The sequence below is a fragment of the Xenopus laevis genome, chromosome 5L, assembly GCF_017654675.1.
Source record: "Xenopus laevis strain J_2021 chromosome 5L, Xenopus_laevis_v10.1, whole genome shotgun sequence".
Classification (NCBI taxonomy): domain Eukaryota; kingdom Metazoa; phylum Chordata; class Amphibia; order Anura; family Pipidae; genus Xenopus; species Xenopus laevis.
Window position 1 is genome coordinate 92695238 of NC_054379.1, and position 15598 is coordinate 92710835.

Consider the following 15598-nt stretch of genomic DNA (forward strand, 5'->3'; position numbering starts at 1 on the left):
AATCAACTTTGTGTCATGCTCTTATTCATAAGCATAGCACACTGATTCATTCCTTACGGTTTTAATGGGAGAAATTGCTGTTTAGCAAAATCCTCTTAGTCCTGGTATTCAGTGTTAATCCACCTTAGTTGTGTGTAAATAGTTAAATCATCACAAGCTGGCTGTTTCTTAGTAATGTATATTTCATAAGAAGCCTACTTTGAAAATGCTGTAATTTTTTCTAAAGCACTAAAAATGTGTTTAGTATTTAGTTCTGTAATAAATAGGTGATATACACAGCTTCCCTAACTCCAATTGTGGTCTCTTGTTCTCTCTGGCCTTTGCTACACAGGACTGTCATAGGAGTGTCTGTCCCTATGGTAGATGTGCTTGTGTGCCATTTAACAACTGCAACTCCCTTAACCATTTAAGTACAGGTATGAGACCTGTTATCCAGAATTCTCGGGACCTGGGATTTTCCCTATAACGGATCTTTCCATAACTTGGATCTTCATACCTTAAGTCTATCTGAAAATCATGTAAACATTAAATACCCCCAATAGGCTGGTTTTGCTTCCAATAATGATTCATTGTATCTTAGTTTGGATTACGTACAAGCTACTGTTTTATTATTACAGAGAAAAATGAAATAATTAAAAAAATTAATCAATTGGATAAAATGGAGTCACACTCTCTGTGCAATATCTTGATTGTGTGATTACATTTAAATGTGAGGTTTTTTTTACCACACACTAGAGCAGTGAATGTAATAAAATAATGGCTTTTAACAATTATGTTAATTTTTTTTTTTGCAGTATACTCTTGTATATAAGCTGTGTTTCTCTTTTTTTGTTCTTTACCCAGATATATTTGCAATCATGGAGATCTGAAAGGACAGAAGTTTGAGTGGAGGGCTGTCCCTCCCTCTACATCCTTCTATATATTGCTGCTGGACTTATGCCTTTAACATAACAAGAATATATTGCACAAACATTTACTTATAAACTCGTGGAGGTGGGTTGTAAGGGATTTATTTTCTAATATTATGATTAAGTGTATTGAAGTGCCAAATCTATTCATATAGCACAAAAACCTATAATGGATATCATGGTATGAGTTTTCTGTGGTATGCGGGCTGTTTTTTGGAATCCACATCCACTGTAGTGACATTTGCCAAGAAGAATTGTCAGCTTGAAAAGAAATGGAAAGAGTATGGCCCGAGTGCACTACACGTAGTCGCTCTCTCCAGCATGCTTTGGATGTTATTTCTGTGGTGACTAGAGCAAGTGAGCAACACATAAAGGTCTTCCTTTCTTCTTATTGCTGTAATGCTATTACACTCAAAGATGACTTTGGGCGGAATGCTACTCATATTGCGGCATCCTGTGGGAAGAAAAATGTACTTGATTGGTTAATTACAGGAAAAGGTGTTGACTTGACAAAGAATCAGGATGGACAGCATTACACAGAAGCATTTTCTATGGACATATCGATTGTACATTATCCCTTTTAAAGGTGAGTAATATTAGACACATGGAACTTTTTCTGTTCTAATTAAAGAAACAGTAACATCAAAAAATGTGTTTTAAAGTAATACAAATATAATGCAGTGTTGCCCCGCAGTAGTAAAACTGTTGTGTTTGCTTCAGAAACACTACTATTGTTTATATAAATAAGATGCTGTGAAGCAATGGGGGGCAGTCATTCATAGAACAAAAGGCTCAGGTTACACAGCAGGTAGCAGATAACACAATTATGTTCTACCACCATTATCTGTTATCCACTATTTAACCTGTCCCATATAGCCTTTTTTCAATTTCTGCCATTGGTACACAGCAGTATTTTTATATGAACTATAGTAGTGTTTATGAAGCAAACAGAACAGTTTTACCAGTGCATTACAGTATATTATGATTACTTTAAAACGCTTTCATTTTTTGATGTTACTGTTCCTTTAAACGGTTTAGCAAATCAGGTTTAATGAAATTCACTATAGCATACATAGGTTGGTAAAGTCTGGGTCACTAGCATTTTGAAGCCTTGCCCCTGCAGAGCAGGTAAACCCAAGTTTTTTTGCTGTTGTATATATTCTGACTTGTATTAACTTCAACTTGAATAAACAGGCCATCAGGATTTGCATGGCACTTCAGTTTTATAGGTGGGAAAGATTAATATTTTAACCTAGGCAGTTTTCAAATAGTGGAGACTTACATTAGACTGTATATAAAAGAATTAAAGTTATGAAGAGCAAAGTGAACATTTGAAAATGTATCATTAATAGCATTTAATAGCCCACAGTAAGGTATTAAATATGCCAATTTGTTAGTTCCACATTCAGCACCTTCATTGCAGGTATAAACACCATGTGTATAAAAGTAATTCCTGTTTGACAGCAACTTGCATTGCATTATAAATACTGTGTATATTTCCAAATACTTTTTTTTAAAAAAAATATCAATCTATGAATGTCAGAATGTTACATGTTTCTTGTATAAAAACAAATTTGGTTTTAAGTGTCGCTTTTCTTTATTCTCATAGCAAATTTGGTTTTAAGTGTCGCTTTTCTTTATTCTCATAGCATGGCAGTAACCTTTACATTCAAGATAAAGATGGATATACTCCGTTGGATCTGGTAATGAAAGACAGACCTCCCCACATTGTTTTCAAAACTAGTGGTACGATTTATAATTTTTCTACTTTCTTGCCCTAACCTCCAAGTTTAAAAACAGAATATTATTCACTTATTGATGTACTCAGTACAACTTTCAGTAGGTAGCTGGATGTAAACACTAGTGTGCCTTGTGCTTGTATAATTAATAATCCAATCATTACATGTTCACCGCACCCCTACACAAGTTACATTGCTTTCCTTTTGAGTTTTCTAAACATACTTTGCCAGATACCTCAAAGGTATTCCCCAAATAAAACAATGATAGTGTAGTACTTCCAAGCACTCCTTATATTACAAAAATATCAAGTTTGATATTCACATTAAACTGGGACACCTGGATGGTCCTACCGGTGCAACACACTTTTATTGTACCAGAAATCAACGGTGACTTGAATTATAGTGAATATGCAAGGAGCTTGTCAGGCGTTAGTTACCTAGAAATGCAGACTACTGCATCTCACTGTAACTATTGCTTGCTGGCAGGCCATCACATTTTAATACAATATAGGTGCTTTCAGGCACTTTGCCACCATCTTCTTGGCACAAACAGTTATGTGTGCAATTACCCTAAATCTTCCTGCATACGCAAGGGTCGGAAACTGCTGAGGGACACCTGGGAGAGTTTAGAAACATGGCAGTGCATTTTTTTTTTACGAATACCCCTTCACTGATCACGTTTCTTACTTTTACTTATTTTAGTAAATCGATTTTTGCAAAAAAAGAGTCTGATCGAAGATAACTGCAGGTCTAGGCTCCAGAGTTTAACTCCCTATGCAGGAGGCTTCTGTAATCTGTTGTCTGCTGAATAGTTTTAATAACATGTGGGTTTGTTGGATGTTGCTCCACTCCTCCCCTGCTCAGCAGATTGACATAACAGCAGGGGAAGAGGAAACCCTGTGCAGGGAAAGCTTGTTTTTTGCAGAAGTATCCTTCATAGGGAATAAACCAATATGCCATCAGCCCTACAGTGAAGCACAATTGCTACAGGAACAACCTTGAGGTTGAAAAAGTTTAGAAAGTCTTTGTATCCCTTGTTATAGTGAATATGTAACCTGCTGAGAAACCATTTATCATCTTAATGCATATGCCTCAAGTATCTTGCATTTATAGATAAGAAGAGCTGCTTCAGATATGTTACATAGACAGCCACTGTATGGAGATGACATGGTGAGCTAGTTTACTGTGAAAGTAAGTAACAAACCATACACAAACACATCAATACCAGTTAGTGGTTTTAAGACAAAATAGAAATCCCCCTTTGGATATGGGTTGACCCGGAAGCAATCAGTAGAGGAAAAGCATCCAACCGCAGGATCCAGACACTGGCAAGTAATTGTACAGTACACTGGTAAAGAGCCAACTCTCCATCTTTCCTGTGTACCTCTGACAGTTCAGCTATCAATATGTTGGCCATATTCTTGGGGGTATATTTCAGGCCATGTACTATGAAATAATAGGTGCGCCTGCCTGCACATTCGTGTGACATTCCTCTTTAACCAGAAAATTATTCTACCCTCATTCTGCCTTTACCCCAGCTGTAAGTAGAAGTCTACCAATATCCTGTAAGAAATTTGATGTAGTCAATTCCTCTTTTTGATCAATTGCCTTTTTCAGTTGTGATTATCTGAGTTGTTTTTGTAATTGAGACTGAGGGGTGGCTGGGAGGGGTAGAGCCAATAAAGTAAAAACAAAACCTGTACACTCTGCCAGTTTTTTTGCTCATTGGTAGTTCCTGGGTCCTCCAATTGTCTGAAGAAAAAAAAGATTTTACAGTAAGAACAAAATCTCATTTTATAATTGTCTTTCCTAAGGTATCTAAAATCATTATTCTTTTCTTATTCCTTTTGTTTAAGATCCCACTGAGCTTTATACATGGGGGGACAATGTCAATTTCACTTTGGGACATGGTACTCAACAAAGCAAGCACCATCCCGAGCTAGTGGAAATGTTTCCTCGTTCTGGAGTGTATATCAAGCAGGTAATGCTGGTCAAACACATGCTATCAGTATGTGTGTTTGTGTAAATGATTTTAGTTTTTACTAAAGGTTTAGTATACCCTGTTTTCATCATTAATAACCAGGATAGGGCTTTTGCTGACCATGATTTTTACCTGTTATAATTTGTAAATATATACGAGTTTTGTTATTTCTTGCGCTAAGTAGTGTAAAATCTGAAATAGATAGTAAAGTAGCTTCCTGACTCATAGGGGTACATACAAATCAGCGGTCCACTAGAAAGCTCTGTGTATTAGTGATGAGCAGCTCAGGAAAATCTCTGTACCCCAACAATAACTGCAAAATGTTGCCATTGTAGCCATTTACCCACGCTCAACCCGTACTTTGTATGCTATGTCTGTGCCCACCTCTGTTTAAAAGACAGGGAATCTTCATGAGCAAAGGACATACAGTGTGTACTTTCCCAGTCTGACCCGCAACCAACCCTAACCCGCAATGGTTGGCAAAATTTCACCTAAACCTGCCCATCCAGTGGTCAGTCTGCACATTACTACTGTGTATAAGCAAAACTCCTCCATCCCCCAGCTGCAGCTTGTTCATACACAGCCAGATATGCTCATTTGGCCATCTGCATGCTGGGCCAACTCGGGCTAATCATACACTGAGGGCCTACCTCCATCATCTGAGAACTTCATCAACACCTGCCAAAATGAAATCTGGCTGATTTTCAGACTGATCTCTTTTGGACAGATCTGCTGTTGGACCAATACACAGGCCAATAAGCTGACTTATTCTAGAGGGACCGAATCAGCAGATGTTATTTTCTTAGTGTGTTGTTATTTATTTTTGCATATAAAAATGCAAACAAAACTAGAGCAGCATAACCAAAGATATAAACATATGTGTGGAACCGAGTAAGTTCTGAAATGGTGTGATACAAAGACATTTGGGCTTAATGGCATTTACGTATGTCCAACCTCCCTTGGTCTCTATTAGTAGCTTTCTCTCAAACATTTTGTTTGTTGACTAAGTGCTTCCTACTATTGCTCTGCCATGTACGAGTTGGCAATTTTTGTCGGCCCTTCTATGGGCAGCATTAGGCTGTGTAATAAGAGAAGCGCTCTATGTAGAGGTTTCTCAGTGGACTCTTGATTTGATTGTGCTTTTGCTAGTAAAATGTGACTTAATTTTCACTATCCAATTTTGATTTGTTGAGTGCAAGAAATAACAAAAACCATTAATATTTCTTAATTAAAGAAACAGGCAAAAGCATGTTTAGCAAGAGCCATATTAAAACTAGGTGCTGTACTGTGCCTTAAATAAGTTTGCACTCCACTTGAATTCACCATTTTGTCTGCCCATTCATTTTTTTTTTTACTTATTCAAAAGGGGGCTGTGTTTTGGTAGTAGCAAGGCCCTATCAGAGCCAACTGTACCTTAGAAAGGGAAATCTCACTGGTACTTAAAGATCAGCTCTTGCTATAGACCTCAGTAATGTTTCCTAAGGGCCTAGCAAAGATTGCTTAGGAAACATGTACAGTTTTCTCATGGGAATGATTCCCTTGCACATCCATTAAGTTGTAGTAACTGCTGGACACTTTCTGCCTTTTGTCCTGTCCCTGGTGCAAAATTGTAGCCCATAAACAAGTCAATTGTGTTCTTTCAATGTCAGTGGTTTGCATTTTAATTCATAATTACAACCAGTATGCTTGATGTTTTACTTATAGGGATGCACCGAATCCAGCATTCGGTTCAGCCAGGATTTGGCCTTTTTCAGCAGGATTCGGATTTGGCGAATCCTTCTGCCTGGCCTAACCGAATCCTAACTTGCATATGCAAATTAGGGGCTGGGAGGGAAATTGTTTTGTCACAAAACAAGAAAGTAAACAATGTTTTCCCCTTCCCACCACTAATTTGTATGCAAATTAGGATTCGGTCCGCTATTCGTCCGAATCTTTCTCAAAGGATTCGGGGGTTTGGTCGAATCCAAAATAGTGGATTTGGTGCATCCCTAATTACTTATAAGCCATTGTTACTTGATAATGATGTTAAGACGCCTTTAAGAATTGGGGCTGCACCAGACATCTTAAATACTGAAATTATTCAACGTGCTGTAAATCTGAAATAAAAATGAGAAAATGTTAAATAGGTTTAGATAATTCCAAAAGCATATTAAACTGTTTAGATTAATTCAGCCCCAGTTCTGCACAGAATTAATCGGAAAATGCTAAATTTTAATTGGAAATTATGGAATTTTATTATGATCCAACATAGTGATATCGGTGATATTTTGCTAAAATATAATTCGCAAAGTTTTTATAAATAGGCAAAATGTCATATGAAAACAATATATTTTTGTCGAAGAAAATGAAATTGGACAAACCACTTCAACCAGTTAAACTGCTACCCCTAGTTAGAAATATGCCTTCTGTTATGTTTTTGGTGTTTATTTTTGTGACATTCCTTCTTTTCAGATGGTACTTTGCAAATTTCATTCAGTCTTCCTGTCTCAGAAAGGACAAGTTTACACATGCGGACATGGACAAGGAGGTCGTCTTGGACATGGAGATGAATTTACATGCTTGGTATGCTGACTTTATCATTATTACCAGATTAGAAGAGTTTATAGTATATTGTTGGTAATGCTCCACAATGTTTGTGATATTTACCTACTTCATCTGCTCTAGTAATGTACTGTAAGTAGTTGAGTACTTTTCTCTTGTTTAAGTGTATAAGTGCATTGGGCTTCTCTAAATGTATCCTCCCAGTGCTTCTCTTAATGCACCCTCCCAGTGCCTTCATCACCTGGGTTTTCTCCATCAGTGCATCACTTCCATCCTTTGCTCTTTATGAATGTGTAATAGCTGTCAATCGTACAGGCCAGATGCTGTCCTGCACATGTGCTTGATGTCAAGGGCAGAATAAAGGTTGCAAGCTTGTAAGTTCAGTTAAATTTGTATTTTATCAAGTATGTATCGGACTGTTGTACATTAGAAAGGATAAAGTCCCTTGCACTATGAAGAATTCATAAACAAAAGGAAATTTCTGTCTTTTCATACAATTTTAAAAAACAGCACTTTCAAAGAAAAGTTCACTTCAAGTACCAGTATGGGATCCGTTATCAGGAAACCAGTTATCCAGTAAGCTCCAAATTACGGAATGGCCGGCTCCCATAGACTCCATTATAATGAAATAATCCAATTTTTTAAAAATGATTACAGTACCTTGTACTTGATCCCAACTAAGATATAATTAATCCTTATTGGAAGCAAAACCAGCCTTTTGGATTTATTTAATGTTTAAATGATTTTCTAGTAGATTTCTAGTTGATTCAAGGCATGAAGATCCTAATTATGGAAACTCCAGGTCCAGAGCATACCGGTATTTTAGTTTTTCCACTGGTATATTGATACAACGAAATCTAAACAGTCTGATGTCAAAGGGCTTGTCATAAAACTGTGGTGAGCAGTCTTCTATGTTCGCTCTGCTTCATCTTGGTCACACCAGCATGTTCATAGTCAAACTGGGCCAGGCAGCTCTAAGAAATTCCAGCCCAGGAGAAGTAATGACTTACATTTTCAGTCTGTGAATGAAAGTGCTGCAGAAGAGTAAAATATTTAAATATTTTTTACCTGCATCAACAGTATGGTCTACATAGAATTTCTGGACATAATGTATTTAGGGCAATGACACATGGTGCTATTTGTCGCTCAGCATTTTGTTACAGAAACTTCTTACCAGAAGATATTCTGCCATAGACAATGCTGGGAATTCACTCTGCCAAAACACTCAAATCGCGTTATCGCTCAAATAAGCATGCAAATGCATTTTTCACATAGGCAATTCTCAGTATTTCCTATGGCAGGGTATTTTCTTGCATTTAGCCGTAACAAAACACTGACAATATTGTGTTTCATTGCTCTTGAAGGATTTATTTTTATTTCAGGAATGATGTTTTTTTTTACAAGCTATGGCATGAAGTTGTTTTAGCCCTGCTTATTAGGGCTAGCTGAAAAACCTGCCACCACCTCCTTCAGTTCACTTAAAGGAATTCCTGTCCATTAGTGAAACATTGTGGACATAATGACTCTGAAGATTTTCATTCATCCAGGTCATGGTATATCTAGTATATGTAATTCTAAAACAACTAGCCTTGCTGAGTAATCATTGAAGACGTTTCACTACTCATCCGAGCAACTTCTTCTTCAACTGACTGGTGTTGGAAATCCTCGGCATATAAACTCTTCCACTAATCCAATCACGATGGCACATTGTAACTCTTCAGAGAGGGGGCCTTCGACACCACCTGTCTGCTACATACAATGCTGTTGTAACATCTGTACCCCGGCGGTTTCAGAACACTTCACACATCCATTCATGCAACTCTTACAAGTAGCACCTGTTCTAGGATACCTTGGTAAACCTATCACAGTAACCCCACAGAATCATTTTCAGATGTCACCTCTCTGAAGAGTCACAATGTGCCATTGTGATTGAATTAGTGGAATAGTTTATATGCCGGGAACTAGTCAGTTGAACTGAAGAAGCTGCTTGAATGAGTAGTGAAATGTCTTCAATGATTACTCAGCAAGTCCAGTTGTTTTAGTATTGTACTAGATATTGTGGACAGAAGCTGGGTCCGACATTAACACCAGTCCATAACAAGAAGCCGGGGAGAAGAGGTCTGCAAGGAGGCAGCTGGATAGTTTATTAAATTGATAGTGATGCTTTCTTGATAAATGTGGAACATTGTCACTATTCATTTAAAATTGCAGATGAATACATAGCTCCTTTAAAGAAACTCATGTAACAGGGCTGCAATATTCAAAGGTGGATTTTTGTTTTGGACAATTAAAGTATTGTATTCTTGTAATTTGGGTCCAATGAGATGTTTTTCTTTTTTTTCAATACAGTTCCATATTCAGTCTTATAAAAATATCCTTTAATTTTCTGCCGCATGTCTTATTAAAAGCTTCTGACATTATTGAAATGTGAAATTATAATATTTTTAGCCACAATATGTGTGTTTATTTTCAAGGTTCCTAGGCTGGTGGAAGGTCTTCGTGGTCATCCATGTACTCAGGTCGCTGGAGCAAAGGATCACACAGTAGTTCTAACGGAAGATGGATATGTTTACACATTTGGACTAAATACATTTCATCAACTTGGAATTCAGCCGCCCCCTCCAAATTCAAATGTTCCAAGGCAGGTATGTGAATATTGAATAGACGAGTAAGGTGAATGGTAATGTGAAATTAATACGTCTATAATGGTCTTATATATGCTACAACTTTCTTCCTAACCCAAATTATGAAGCATATATAACTTTGCATTCGTTTAGCATATTTTGTTAAAATGTTTGGCTGTAAATCCTCCTCCTAGAAATGAAATAAAATCCTTTGTGGAAACTTCTTTCTAAGCTTTTGAGCCAATACCTGTAGTAAATCCAAGAAAGTGTTACATTTGTCTAGAATTCCGAAAAAAATAAATCTATATGGAGATTGCATTACGTATGCAAGATTGTAGGGCTCATTTACATAAACTAGTGCAGTGAGCATGCAATTTTGAGCACAATCCCCATATTATTTTTCCTGGAACTTCAGCATCATTGCAGTCACAAAGGGGTCATGAGTCTGATGCAATTTTGCTGTTCCTGATGCAACTGCATATAATTAACCAAAATTAATTTTGATGCAAATCGGACACAAGTACATGGAAGTCCACCCGGTTTCATTTCCAGTGAGTGAGGTCTACAGAAGTCACTCACCGACTGCAACAAATGCAATGAGAACATTCTTAAAGCGGAAGCTATTCATAGATGATTATATGCCTCATGGTGCGCACATTGCCTATTGCCTGACTTCAGATTCTATTGCCTATAAATAGTGCTCAGTAATCTCTTGTCACATGACAAAGAGTACATAATGCTATTTATATGTGTATAGTGTAGCAAAATGCCAATGACACTTATAGGAAAGGAAAGCTAACCTGTTCAAAATTATAAGAATATCATGACCAAATATTTCATTTTATATGTACTGATCCACATTGCTATAGTTAACCCTTCCTATATTACTGCCTGGGAGAGAGAGACCAGGGAAACAATAAATAAAGAGCCACGGACCTCTATAGTTACAGTTATAACTTAAAATACTGCAATACTTTTATAAAAGTTACCATTTAAGACCAGTTATGTTTTTCGTACAAGAGAAGAGTGTGGCAGGCTACAAACTTAAAAGAAAAAAAAAGATTACATTTAGGAAATTCTTTTCATTTTAAATGTATTGCTAAGCTACTTTTAGGATTGATTTATTATAAAACTATTCCATTACAGTGATACGTTAACTGAATGAGTCAGTTTGAATATTGGGACTACTAAAGTGTCTTGCTGTCTGGATTACTTCCAAGTGATTATTAAAGTATTATTAATTTAATTGCAGATTCAGGCCAAAACCATGAAGGGAAAGACTGTGTTAGGGGTCGCTGCTGGAAGGTTTCCCACAGTTCTGTGGACTAAAGATGCTGTTTATACAGTGGGATTGAATGGTGGCCAGTTAGGTAAATATATTATTTACAGGTTTTTATACTATGTCACAATGTTAAAATCGATTTGGTATTTGATATGCGCTACATTTTGCTTTAATTAACTGTTTAAATATAAACACTGTTCTGTTTATAAAAAACCCCAAGTTTCAAAAGAACACTTCATTTTTTAACATAGTAAGTAAGGTTGAAAAAAGACACATGTCAATCGAGTTCATCCTTTTTTTTTTTATTAACTATCTGCCAGTTGATCCAGAGGAAGGAAAAAAAACCCATCTGAAGCCTCTCCAATTTGCCTTAGAGGGGGGAAAATTCCTTCCTTTCTCCAAAATGGCAATCGGACTAGTCCCTGGATCAACTTGTACTATGAGCTATCTCCCATAACCCTGTATTCCCTTACTTGCTAAAAAGCCATCCAACCCGTTCTTAAAGCTATCTAATGAATCAGCCTGTACAACTGATTCAGGGAGAGAATTCCACATCTTCACAGCTCTCACTGTAAAAAACCCCTTCCGAATATTTAGGCGGAACCTCTTTTCTTCTAATCGGATGGGTGACCTTGTGTCAGCTGGAAAGACCTACTGGTAAATAAAGCATTAGAGAGATTATTATATGATCCCCTTATATATTTATACATAGTCATCATATCACCCCCTTAAGCGCCTCTTTTCCAGCGTGAACATCCCCAATTTGGCCAGTCTTTCCTCATAGCTAAGATTTTCAATACCTTTTACCAGCTTAGTTGCCCTTCTCTGTACCCTCTCTAATACAATAATGTCCTGTTTGAGTGATGGAGACCAAAACTGTACGGCATATTCTAGATGGGGCCTTACAAGTGCTCTATACAGTGGAAGAATGACCCCCTCCTCCCGTGATTCTATGCCCCTTTTAATACAGCTCAAGACCTTATTTGCCCTTGATGCTGCCGACTAGCATTGCTTGCTACAGCCAAGTTTATCATCTACAAGGACTCCAAGGTCCTTTTCCAGAATGGATTTGCCTAGTGCAGTCCCATTAAGGGTATAAGTGGCTTGGGTATTTTTACATCCCAGGTGCATGACTTTACATTTATCAACATTGAATCTCATTTGCCACTTAGCTGCCCAGATTGCCAGTTTGTCAAGATCCTGTTGCAAGGATGCCACATCCTGGATGGAATTAATTGGGTTGGATAATTTTGTGTCATCTGCAAACACTGATACATTACTTACAACACCCTCCCCTAAGTCATTAATGAACAAGTTAAATAAAAGTGGACCCAATACTGAGCCCTGGGGGACCCCACTAAGAACCTTACTCCAAGTAGAGAATGTCCCATTAACAACCACCCTCTGTACCCGATCCTGTAGCCAGTTTCCTATCCACGTGCAAACGACTTCATTAAGCCCAACAGACCTTAGTTTAGAAAGCAGTCGTTTGTGGGGCACAGTATCAAACGCTTTGGCAAAATCCAAATAGATCACATCTACTGCCCCCCACTATCCAGAATCTTACTTACCACATCATAAAGTGCAATCAAATTCGTCTGACATGACCTATCCTTTATAAAGCCATGCTGATTGTTGCTCATAATGCCATTCATTAGGACAAAATTTTGAATGTGATCCCTTAACAAGCCTTCAAATAATTTTGCCCACCACAGATGTCAAGCTTACTGGCCTATAATTGCCAGGCTGAGATCGTAATCCCTTTTTAAATATTGGAATAACATCAGCTTTTCTCCAATCCATAGGCACCATACCAGATGACAGTGAATCTGAGAAAATCAGAAATAAGGGCTATAAGGGCTGGTCTAAAACTGAACTAAGCTCTCTTAGAACCCGGGGGTGTATGCCATCAGGCCCTGGAGCCTTGTTTACATTAATTTGTATTAAAGCTTTTTGAATCATATCCTGAGTCAGCCACTGACTAGATTGAGCTGAACCATTCGTGCAGTTAAGTGAGCCTGTGAACCCAGACTCCTCTATTGTATACACTGAAGAAAAGAACTGATTTAACACATTTGCCTATCTGTATCTGTTACAACCATACTGGTACCATTATTTAATGGAGCAACACTCTCAACCTGCATCTTTTTACTATTAATATATTTAAAAAAACTTTTTAGGGTTAGTTTTCACCTCCACCGCAATTAACTCTTCGTTTCTTTTCTTAGCCTTCCGGATTGCTGATTTACAACATTTATTACAGTGTTTATATTCATTAAATGCAGCTTCTGTCCCTACAGATTTGTAGTTTTTAAATGCCTTTCTCTTCTTTCCCATTAACTTCTTTACTTCTGTATTAAGCCACACAGGATGATTCTTAGAGCTTCTAAGTTTAGTCCTTAAGGGAATAAATTGAGAACAGTAATGATTTAATATCATTTTAAAGGACAACCATTTCTGTTCTGTGTTTTTAGCTGAAAACCTAATGCCCCAATCAATGCTCTGTAGGGCAGCCCTCAAGGCACTAAAATTAGCTTTTTCCAAAATTCATGGTTTTTGTTGCCCCTTTTTTTTTTGTGACTGCGCTCTTAAGGTCTTTGCATTTATTAGACTACTGCTGTCCTGCTATTTCCAAGTGATGCAACTGTTTTTCATATTTGTTCGAACCTGGAGGCCATAGAAATCATTTGGTAGGGTCATCTTGAGTCTGCTAGTCTCCAAGACAACAGTCCTGGTTTTAGGCTAGTGTCACAGATTTGGGCTCCCTTAATACCCCCACAACGTTAATGGGGTTATTAACTAAACTCAAATTTATCTGGTTGGGCTTTCTGGGGCAAAAACTTGAATTTTTCGTGGCAAAAAAACGCAACTTTTTCAAGATTTATTTTACCCCTATGCTGTAAAAAGACAGAATCTGAAAATCTGCTATCTCAGACCTGTTGACGTCCTGTATAAGTCGATGGGAAATGTCCATATCCCAATTGGAAGATAGCTTTGCTCTGGGTAATCCGATAAATTCAGGGTTTTGGGGCAAAAACACGGAGAAATAAGTGATTCTGAGAAAAAAAGTCAGAAAAATAATCATATCATTCAGGGTTTTGTGCGATTTTATTTTGTTTTTTACCGATTTGTTTTATTTCAGTTATTTTATTCATAAATAAGGCAAAATTGAGGATGGGAGTTTGGACAAGCTTTTTTTATTTAATTATGAGATATATTTGGATTTTAGTTAATAACCCCCAAAACTTCCAATATTATTCAAGATGAATAACATGTTTAAATGGACATTTAAAGTAAATGTAAAGTGTATAAAGTAAGTATTAAAATATACCTTTTCTTTCCCCCAACCTAACTAACTAATATCTCTGTCATACATACCGTATGCATTTATTTTATTAAATAGTGAACTTTGGTGCTCATGCTGAGATTTTTAATTTCTTGCTTTGTAGGATACTTGCAAGATCCTAATGGAGAAAATTTGTAAGTTGTCCTCGCCAAGTATCCGCAACTTCATCATAAAGATATAAACATAACTCTTGTGTCAGCAAGTGATGGCGCTACAGTTTGTGTCAGTGAAAGGGGAGATATTTACCTTCTGTCCGAGTATCAGTGCAAAAAGCTTGCATCAAAGCAAGACATTCTTGCCTATTTTTATATATATTTTTTCTACATGAAAGTTTGTTCAGATTGTTACATGACCCAAACGGTGTCTTATATTTTTTGTCTTGCAGACAGCTAAACCTGAAGAAAGTTCTTGTTTCAGGGGGCTTTTTGGAACATAAGGCAGCTCCTGAGCATCTTAAAGGACCAGTAACATCAAAAAAAAATGTTTAAAAATTCGTTAGTGCACAACGAAAAATAAACACCAAGACAAATAAATCTTTTAAAAAAGCAAAGCCTTTATTAAGAAATAACTTACAGAAAATCCACTTCCTGTCCTCTTCAGAAACGGCGAAAAGGCGACCATCCACACTGCAGCAATCGATTTCTCCTTCCTGGATATTCACTGACAGGCATCTTCCTCCTCCCGGCGTCCAGCAACAGCTGTGTCTCTCCTTCCCCATGGATCGACTTCCCTCCTTTGCTCTCCTCACCAGCAGCTGCGGGGCACAGAGTGGGTAGTGATTTAGTAGGAGTCGTTGTGAGCGGAGGCAGGGACGGAGCTCTAAGAAACAGACAGTCCAGTGTAAAATACTTGTCTGCGTGTGAAATCCTTCCCATCGCTTCATACAATGCGGAGAACGGCAAACAATCCTAGCGTGTGTATTTGATTGTCTGCTTCTTCTAGGATAATTAGTCGCATTGAGGGTCCCCGCAGAGAGAAATACAAAACCGGCTGCCAAAGTCCCCAGACTGAGCTAAGTTGCCTGCTCGTTGCTGTCAGTGAAAGATACGTGGAGCTGCTGGGATGGGAGCAATACCGGCAAAGAACAGTATGTGTAAAGAGCTCCGTCCCCTGCCTCCGCTCACACTGAGAATTAACATCCTAGGAGCCAAGCTTTAACCCGCTTCCCCTTGGCTGT

At 37.6% G+C, this 15598-nt stretch overlaps 1 protein-coding gene and 1 pseudogene across 1 annotated transcript in view; both read left to right on the plus strand.

Annotated features, from left to right (window-relative positions):
• Nucleotides 1-967, plus strand: part of LOC108705643 — a 182613-nt gene extending 181646 nt beyond the window's left edge. The window contains exon 15 of the mRNA XM_041563080.1: nucleotides 844-967. Within this exon, the coding sequence (XP_041419014.1) occupies nucleotides 844-869 (26 nt within the window). The 3' untranslated portion in view covers nucleotides 870-967. The remainder of the gene's footprint in view (nucleotides 1-843) is intronic.
• A 193-nt stretch (nucleotides 968-1160) lies between these two features.
• On the plus strand, nucleotides 1161-14886 carry LOC121393727 (annotated as a pseudogene).
• The last annotated feature ends 712 nt before the right edge of the window (nucleotides 14887-15598 follow it).